Genomic DNA, 10,300 nt, shown 5'->3' on the forward strand with positions numbered 1-10,300 from the left:
TTCTTCATCTTGATGAAAAACCTCTCAAAAACACTCTCTTCCATCTTTACAAAATCCCTCCCAAGTCTACTCACTCACCGGATTCCACAATCTCGTTCTAAGGCCGGAGAATAGTGGAGAAGACACTAGTGGTGGTTCGAAACCGGTTCGTGAGGCAAAAGGAGTTTGAACTACAAAAGGTTAGTATTTAAACTCATTAAGTTTTAATACTTATGAACATGCTAGTCAGTTACAATAATTGATGTTCTAAAAGTGCCTAAGATCCAAATTGCTTCCGCATGTGTTATAGTAACACCATCATAAATAACAATAATAACTTTATTGAAAATAGAATATGTTTTTGTTTACAAACTATGAGTTTTAGGACATAAAACCCAACAGGAACGCGATGGGCGTGAGCGTGCGAGCGGGGGCGGTTGCCTTTTGCAAAGAAAGGAAGATAAGAGCGGGGAGAAATTGAAAGAACGAGTAAAAGAAATAAAAAAAAAGGGTGCAATATGAGGACTTCCCAAGTTGACCCAACTTAGAACTACTCTCACCCAAGCACGCTTAACTGCGGAGTTCTGATGGGATCCGGTGCATTAGTGCTTGTATGATCGCACCCGACATTTAATGTGCACAAAATTGCATTTAACACATGCGGGGCGGCATGATCAAGGAGCCGGTGGGTGCACGCGCGTGCTCGGTGTCACAATCGCACTTTTGAAGGTAGCGGACTTGTGATTGTGCGGCACTCACTTTCCAACGACAAGTGAGCTAAGCCAATTCATTCTTGCGTCGCCTTCGGCCAAGCGACGTATGCTCGAGTCTCCTACCTCGGTTTTAAGAGAATATTTTAGAAAACGAGGGCAAAGAGAGATTTTCGAAAGAGAAATTTTTGAAAGAGATCTTATATATGCAAGAAAGAGAGAAATAACAACGGCTCACAATATATAACCTTGGGTAGGGAGAAGTCGACAACTAGTCGTCTCCCCCTATAGTATATTCTGAGGCATTTCATGTCTGACAGGCCTAGATATGATATTTCTGAAACGTCATGCTTCCAAGAAATACAAAAGTAAAACACAAGAATATGAAAAGACATAAAGGGTTGGGCTTGTCATGGGCATGCGGCCATGGGCAACACGCCTTGGAAGAGCATGATCGTGACATCCTCCCCCACCTAATTGGTTGACGTCCCTGTCAACCGACTACTTTCAAACTTGGCGATGTGGGTGGCGGTGGAGTCAAGATCTTTGCTGCGTTCCTGGCTGGTTTCCTCCGTAGGGAGATTCTTCCATTTGATAAGGAATTCATGAATCGTCTGTACGGATCTTCCTATCTTCCTAACCCTGTCGGCTAGGATCTCCTCTATTTCTTTACTATTTCTTTGTTTCAGATCGATGCTCGGTCTTGTGATTACATTTAGCTGGTCATCGTCCGGGACAGGGTGATAAGTTTTCTAGTTGCTCACATGAATTACTGGGTGGATTTTCATCCATGTGGGTAGCGCAACTCTGTAGGAGGAAGCCCCAGTCTTTTTAAGGACTTCAACCGGGCCTTCATATTTTCAAACTAGTCGATGATCCTTTCGGCTGCAAAATCTGATATGTTCTAGTCTCAACTTCATGAGAACTTGATCTCCTGCTCGAAATTGGAGGGGGCGACGCTTCTTGTCCGCCCACTTCTTCATATGCTTGGAAGCTTTCTCTAAATATGCTCGGGCTATATCTGTTGTCTGCTTCCATTCTCTTGTGAAGTTTTGAGCTTGAGGGTTTGCTTCCATTCTCTTGTGAAGTTTTGAGCTTGAGGGTTTTTTTCGGCATAAGGATGATCAATAATATTTGGTAGGGCCGGTTGTCGTCCACTTACAATTTCGAAGGGGCTTTACCTCGTAGACGAACTCATTTGACAATTGAAACAGAATTGGGCAACATCTAGCAGTTGTATCCAGTTTTTTTGGCGAGCGTCGACGAAGTGACGTAAGTATTCTTCGAGCAAGTAGTTGAACCGTTTCGTCTGTCTATCGGTTTGAGGATGGTAGCTCGAAGAGATGTTTAAAGTCGTTCCCAAGAAGGCAAATAATTCGGTCCAGAATGTGCCAATGAATCTACCATCCCTATCACTGATGATGCTCGACGGAATGCCCCATAACTTGACAACGTTTTTGAAAAATAGTTGGGCTGTTAGTTCAGCCGAGCATAAGTTTGTATGAAGACATCTCCCTTTCCTTCAATCTCCAAGGTTTTGTTGTCGGCAAGATACACCTTCTCGAAATTTCCTGATTTGAAATTTCGAAATAATTTCTTACTTGGAGACGAATGGAACGATGCACCTGAATCCAAAATCCAGGATTCAGCTGGGCTGTCCACACTAAGGATTAAAACGTCCTCAGCATCTTCTGTTGTGTATATAGAATCATCATCATCTTCAGATTTATGATTCTGCTTCTTCTTTAGCTTTGTACAATCTGTCCGAAAGTGTCCTTTTCCCCCACAGCTCCAACACGTTACGTTGGGTTTGTTTGGAGATTTTCCCCGGTTCTTTGATTTTGAACGCCCATGTTTGTTTGAGCTCTTTGATTTGCTTCTTCCCCTTCGATCAACACTGAGAGCATTGCCTGATGAATCTCCAGTTTCCCGTTTGCGAATACTTTCGCTGAGAACTACATCTCGAATTTCATCAAACTTCAGTTTATCAGATCCTCGGGAACTGCTGATTGCGGCAACAACAGTATCCCATGACTCGGGTAAGGATGACATCAAAATCAACGCTTTAATTTCATCTTCGAAATTAATTTCCACCGAACCCAGTTGACTTATGATCATATTGAATTCATTTATATGATCCGCAACACGTCCACCTTCAGACATCTGTAGATTGAACAATCTACGCATCAAATACACCTTGTTCATAGCCGACGGTTTTTCATACATATTTGACAGCGCCTTCATCAGATCTGACGTTGTCTTCTCCTTGATGATGTTAAACGCCACGTTTCTGGATAGCGTCAACCGGATCATCCCTAAGGCTTGTCGATCCTTGAGCTTCCACTGTTCCGTGGTCATGGTATCCGGCTTCACCCCCAACAGAGGTTCATGAAGATCTTTTTGGTACAGATAATCTTCAATCTGCATCTTCCAGAAACCGAAATTGGATCCATCGAACTTCTCAATTCCAATCTTTGAACTTTCCATCTTCACAGATCGTGGTGAATTTTGCCTTGCTCTGATACCAGTTGTTAGGATCGCACAACAACGCACACGCTCGATCTAGATGAACACAACAAATAGGATAGAGAAAATTGCAAGGAGAACTCTGGCTAAAAGGATTTTTTTATTGATGACTTCAGGTATGTACAACAAGAGAGAGTACAGAGAATAGAAAGTACACTTCCAAAGCTTTACGATATATATATGGTTCAGTCTACTAAATATAGCTTTACCAGATTTAACCATCTACTATATATAGCTATGTACCATATATAGCTTTACCGNATGTGCGGCACTCATTTTCCAACGATAAGTGAGCTAAGCCAATTCGTTCTTGCGTTGCCTATGCCCAAGCGACGTATGCTCGAGCCTCGATTTTAAGAGAAGATTTTAAGAAAACGAGGACAGAGAGAGATTTTCAAAAGATAGATTTTTGAAAGAGACGTTATATGAGCAAGCAAGAGAGAAATAACAACGGCTTACAATATATAACCTTGGGTAGGGAGAAGTTGACAACTAGTCGTATCCCCCTATAGTACATTCTGAGGCATTTCATGTGTGACAGGCCTAGACATGATATTTCTGAAACATCATACTTCCTAAAAATATAAAAGTAAAACACTAGAATATGAAAAGACATGAAGGGTTGGGTTTGTCATGGGCATGCGGCCATGGGCAACATGCCTTGGACGAGCATGACCGTGACATACCGACTACTTTCAAACCTGGCGATGTATTGGCGGCGGATTCCAGATCTTCGGTGAGTTCCCAGCTGGTTTCCTCAGTAGGTTGATTCTTCCATTTGACAAGGAATTCACGAATCGTCTATACAGGTCTTCCTATCTTCCTATCTCTTTCGGCTAGGATCTCCTCTATTTCTGTGCTGTCTCTTTGTTTCAGATCGATGCTCAGTCTCGTGATTATATTTCGCTGGTCGTCGTCCGGGTTAGGGTGATAGGGCTTCAAGTTGCTCACATGGATTACTGGGTGGATTTTCATCCATGTGGGTAGCGCAACTCTATAGGAGGTAGCTCCGATATTTTTAAGAACTTCAACCGGGCCTTCATATTTTCGAACTAGTCTCTGGTTCTTTCGACTGAGAAATCTGATATGTTCTGGTCTCAACTTGATGATGACTTGATCTCCTGCTCGAAATTGGAGGAGGCAACGCTTCTTGTCTGCCCACTTCTTCATATGCTTGGAAGCTTTCTCTAAATATGTCCATGCTATATCTGTTATCTGCTTCCATTCTCTTGTGAAGTTCTGAGCTTGAGGGTTTTTTCCTGCATAAGATGATCAATAATATGAGGCAATGCCTGTTGTCGTCCACTTACAATTTCAAAGGGACTCTTCCCCTAGACAAGCTCGTTTGACAATTGAAACAAAATTGAGCGGCATCTAGCAGTTGTCCATAAAATTGTCCAATGTTTGCAGCATTTGAAACATCACGGGTTTTAGCTCAAAAGTAGTAGTTTGCATTTTTGGTATGATAATGCACGAATTTAGCTCCTCCACAGCTGGATATGCATATACTCTGATTGCTCTTCTCTGCCATCTACTAAATGAATAGAATTAGCAATGATTCTCTCTAAATTAGCCATGCTCGATTTTCAAACTTTTGATTCATTTGGGCTCCAAAGTTTCTTTGATGTATATTTTGTTATGTCATTCTCAACCTTTGCTCCCTTATCCCTCCCCTGAAGGTTCTCTATTTTAAGATCCAAAATAAACTCCAAAAGTGTAGGTGGGTTCATACACCCACTTTTGTAGTAGAAAATTGAGTTGAAATCATACACCCACTGAGTTGAAATCATACACCCACTTTTGTAGTAGAAAATTGAGTTGAAATAAATTCTTTTTTTTTTTTTTCTTTTTTTTTTTTTGCTCAAACTCACTGTAATCTTCAAACAAGTAACTAAATTAGGTTCAGTACCAACTAGGCAAAAAATTTGATTATTTGTATATAATAAAATGGTGTAAAATTCATAAGAATAAGTGCAAGTATACACTATCACAGTAGTAAGCAATAAATAAATTATTAATTCCATAGAGGACCTATTTTTTTTGGTTACTTTTGTGGTTGGAAATTAAGTAAATTTTTAGTAACACTCAAATGTGTGATGAGTTTAAACTTTTTAAACAAAATTTATGCAGAGTGACAACTGCTTTAAGAAAACAAAGAGAAATGAGAAAATCAATAATAACCAAGGAGGATGGGCCATAAGAGATGAAATAGATAAATGGTTGAATTTGGAGTGGATTTTAGCTCCAATAGGTTCTCAAGCCTTCTTTCAAAAGTCATCCATGGTAATTACTTCCATAATCATTTTGCAATTTCTATTAACAAGACTCTAGAAGAAGAATTATTCGCAACCCTTCAATTACCTTCAAGTTTTCTTGCAATTGAACTAGAGTATTAAAGAGAATTTCCTTGCTTTCTCTCGTCTTTTGAATAAGAAAACAACTATGGATGTAAAGTGACCAACTAAACAAACATGTAAATCACTAATAATAACACTTTAATTTGGAAAGTTCCTTGAAATTAGAAAACAACACTTTTTCCCTTCTTGAGCACCTTAAGATTCCTTCAAGATAAAGAATTAAAAGTTCAGAAAGTTCCATAAATATTAGAAAAATGTCCTTTTATCCTTTAGGCTCACCTTTTCCTTTCTAATCTTTTTCCAAAGACCTTAAATCCCTAAAATTATCTTTTAGGGTATTGAAATGACTTGTTTAGGGCCTTTATTCTTTCTTGTATGCCTTGATTCCTTTTCTGGAATCCTTTAGGTTATTTTTAACTTTACTTTGGATGTTACATGATGTGATCGAGCTAATCTTCAAGGATAGAGTTTTAAGGCTAGGACTATTTCCATGTATTGTATATGGAGTAGAAGTGGACAACCCAATGGGATCCACTCTCTTTGAACTCGCCCAAGGGCAAAGGACGTACAAATAAAGGGCTAAGAACCCAAAACATAAGAACACATGCCTACACCGAATTCAAAACCTTAGGACTAGACTCCTCAAAATAGAAATTATGCTTAAGGACCCAAAACCCATGGCTAGATCCTAAGGATGCAGGTCCTTAAAAAAAACATGTTTAGGATTTGAGTGTGGTACCCTAACATTCTCATTAATACTTGCTAAGTTTTATACTTATTCTAGTGTTAAAATATTTTTTAGGTAATAACTAAGCATTGGATAAGGAAGGGAACAAATCTAGAGTAGGTTCCATAGAGAGTAATCTTAAGGTTAAGAGCCTCTACCATTTTGTATCAATTTGTGTGACAATAATTTTGAATTTTGTTCCCTCATGTATGTGAACTTTAAAATTATATTTTGAAAATTATATGTTTTATTTTTTAAATTCTTCTAAGTCTTTTGTAGTCTTGAGACATCTATCCTAGAGAATATATTATACACAACAATAATATCATAGTAGTTAACAGGCACAAAGAATCGATTCCTCATTATTATAATTATTGTACAATACAGATACTGCTTTAAAAAGTTACCAACTAATATCTAGTAGTGAATTATCTTGATTGATTGGAATCACATTCGTATCAGAATTAAAACGATTACAAGGTCTTATGATATAGTGAGCTTAGAGATTAGCTGACTAAGTCTTTAAGCATGAAAGTGGTAATGATCTAAGTTATATAAATATGATTTATGGACAATTGTGAACCTATAAATCACCTATTTACCGAGTAGTTTTACACACATTTACACTAATCTTTCTTTTTAAACGGCACTCAGCTTACCTTGACTTATCAAATGAGTTATGAAACTTAAATAGATTAGATTTTGGATAGGCTTTATAACACTGAGATCATACTGAGATCATGTGTATGTATATTACTTCAAAATTGACACATAAACATTTTATGAGATCCGTAGTGTTATTTTTTGTATTACTTAAATTTTATTTATGTAGTTTCTTGTAAATCAAAGTTTTTTTTTTTTCCCTTTAGTAACCGTCCATGAATTAAATATTAAAAAGACACTTTACAAAAAAAAAAAAAAAAAAAAAGAAAAAAAAAAAAAAAAAAAAAAAAAAAAAAANATTTCATGAAATTTCTTTACTATATATATATATAACAAAATAAAGAAAATATTGGGTTCATAAAGCAATTTAGAATCAAACATAGTTGAACAAATAAGAGCAACAAAGATGAACAAAATAGAACCATATCCCTCTCCACCGAGGATTAACAAAGAGAACGATCACGAGTCCCAACAATACCATGAGATACGATGCAACAAAACTCCAATAGAACGTTTCTACATATTCATTAATCTTGTCATCTTCATCTCTCATCAACTCCTCATATTGATTCCTTGGTCTCCACTTATGACTCGAGCAACCTTTTCCAGCAACCACCCCACAAAGATTAGGGTTACCTAAATAGCTGCCCTCAACAAATGTTCTAAAGTGCGGAGACATAGGGATTATGCCCGACAAGTTGTTGTAGGACACATTGAAGAACGAAAGAAAGTCAAGCTGAGATAGGTTGGAAGGGATGCCTCCACTCAACAAGTTATAAGAAAGGTCCAAGCTCTCCATTTGTTTCAATTCACAAAGGGTCTCCGGTATCCGCCCTTTCAATTTATTGTGTGAAAAGTTCAATGCATGGATCTTTTGTAAGTACCCAATTTGTGGTGGGATTGTTCCACTTAGCTCATTGTTTGATAAATCCAATCCACACATGTACTTCAAAATATTTCCTTTATATTGTTCTAATCTATTCTTGGTCATGAAATTTACTTCAATCTCCCCTTCCGAATACTTATCTTCATGACTAATTCTCCAAAACATACCTTTTCCATCGAATAAAACATCAATCTCAACGAAGAACACACTTTTAAAATCAAGTCCCATTGATTCATATGAACTTTTAGACCCTTTTGAGATCCCAAACGACATGTTACCTAGGCATGAAGGAATAGATCCCTTGAATTTATTACCCGAAAGATCCATAATACTCATTTCTCTTAACCCACAAACATGTCTTGGAATTGAGCCACGCAAATGATTTCCTTTTAATAAAAGGAATTGTAAACTTGAAAATTTATTAATCCAAGAAGGAATATGTCCTGAGAATCTATTTTGACTCAAATCAAATGCCACTAGCTCCTTGCTTTTGGAAAAAGCCTTTGGAATTGGGCCTGAGAAGTTGTTGTGTTGCATGTACAAGTAGTTCAATGAAGGAACGTTGAAGCAAGAGGGTATAGAGCCATGTAATTGATTTCCAGAGACGTCAAAGAATTTGAGAAATTGAAGAGAGCAAAGTTCAATTGGTAATTTTCCTTTCAAATGGTTTTGTGAGAGTTGAAGATATAGAAGATCTGTTAAGTTACCAATCCAACGGGGAATTGAACCTGAGATACGATTCTCTGATATGTCAAACACAATTAAATCAGGACTATCTTGCAATTCATCTTCAATACTCCCACTAAAATTATTGTTTCCCAATTGCAAACGACTTAGCTCAGGCATGCTACTAAATATAGACATCCTTATCTTCCCCGAAAATTTATTATTTGACAAATCAAATATATTCAAGCTTTGTAATTTTCGTATTGACAAGGGAATATTGCCTTGGAAGCTATTTCTTGAAACGTTGAAATGGGTAAGACTTGGGAGAAGGAAGCCCATGTGATAAGGGAGGTGACCATGGAGAGTGTTGCAAGAGAGTCGTAGGTGAAGTAAATGGTGTTTGAAAGGAGGCAGTTGGAGGGTGGCAGTGAGGGAGTTATTGGTTAAAATTAGGTACTCCAAGTTTGTGTTGTTTTTCAACAGCCATAACGGAAATGTTCCGACCAAGTTATTATGGGAAAGGTCGAGAAACTTAAGGGCATGTTGGGACATTAAAAACATGGGAATCTTGGAAGATGTCTTGCTGTTTAGGTTGCAATGACTTAGTTTGAGGACATTTAACTGAAAAGTGGGTAAGAAGGAGGGGGTTTCGGTTTGGACTTGTAAGTTGTCGGTGTTTTTGGTTGAGAGTTGGAATACTTTGAGATTTGATAGGTTGGCTAAGAGGGCCAATGAGAAGGTGCCTTGGAAGTTATTGTCGTCCAGCTGTAAGATCTTGATTGATTTGAGGGTGGAAATGGTGGATGGAAGGGTTCCGGTGAATTGGTTTGAAGAGATGTCTAGAAATTCAAGGCTGCTTATGTTCATCACACATTGTGGAAATTCACCTGAAAAATTGTTGGAGCTGATGTCCAATTTCACCAAATGCTTTGTTTTGCATAATTCTGCCCAATAAAATGCATTCAAATATTGTAAAACCAACTCAAACTTAATCCGTTCTTGTTCCAAAGGTCGTTAAAAAAAACTTTTCGCACAAGAAAAGTACATTAAACTCTTATTTTAGTGAAATTTATGGATTTTATTAATGAAAATAAATAAGTTTACAAAGATTTTTTATATGCTAAAATTAATAGATGAATTAACAAAAATTACAATAATTATTAGTTTATGGATACAAAATATTGTTTTTTCCTTTTTTTTAATAAATTAAAAATTCATGTCTCTCTTAATTAAAAATAAATAAATAAATAAAGAAGGTTTTTAGATTTCTAGTTACCTTGTAAGAGTTTTGAATCATTGAATCGATTATTGTTGAGCTTCAATTCTCTCAAGTTCTTCAAATCTGTTCCGAAAACAAGAAAGAAAAAAAAGAAGAAAGTTAATAAAAGAAAGATTAGAAAATTGAAATCAGTAATTTGAGAGTACATTTGTGATTAGTGAAGGCAGAGAAGGCATTGTGGGACAAGTCGAGTGATTCCAGCTTGGGAAAAGGGTTTAAGAGAGAAGCGTGGAACAAGTAAAGCATGTGGTGGGAATGGTCGATGTCCAACAGAGTAGACAGAGAGAGGCTTAGTATGTGAGGTGTGGGGGAGTGGCATTCAACTCCGTCCCACTCGCAGCAGTTCCGCCCACTCCACGACCGAAGGGAATCGATGCTAAAATTATGGGCATTAAAGAACCGCTTCACCTCCAACAATCCCAACCTTTCTTTCTCTAAGCAACCGTTGCATGCGTGGTGCGCTAATTCAAACACCAATATCACCGCCACTACCAATCTTCCTGACAT

General features: G+C 37.5%; 1 protein-coding gene and 1 pseudogene across 1 annotated transcript; both read right to left on the reverse strand.

Moving 5' to 3' along the window:
- Positions 1-487: 487 nt before the first annotated feature.
- Positions 488-604, reverse strand: LOC111784902 (annotated as a pseudogene).
- Positions 605-7,440: 6,836 nt separating this feature from the next.
- On the reverse strand, positions 7,441-10,300 carry LOC111784890 (LRR receptor-like serine/threonine-protein kinase FLS2; the record flags this gene model as incomplete). Its single annotated transcript, XM_023665431.1, has 3 exons — positions 9,940-10,300; positions 9,791-9,856; positions 7,441-9,458 (listed from the first exon to the last, which is right to left on the reverse strand). Coding segments are annotated over exons 1-3 (2,445 nt in total), but the record flags the coding sequence as incomplete, so codon positions are not given.

Source organism: Cucurbita pepo, unplaced genomic scaffold (genome assembly GCF_002806865.2).
Source record: "Cucurbita pepo subsp. pepo cultivar mu-cu-16 unplaced genomic scaffold, ASM280686v2 Cp4.1_scaffold000292, whole genome shotgun sequence".
NCBI lineage: Eukaryota > Viridiplantae > Streptophyta > Magnoliopsida > Cucurbitales > Cucurbitaceae > Cucurbita > Cucurbita pepo.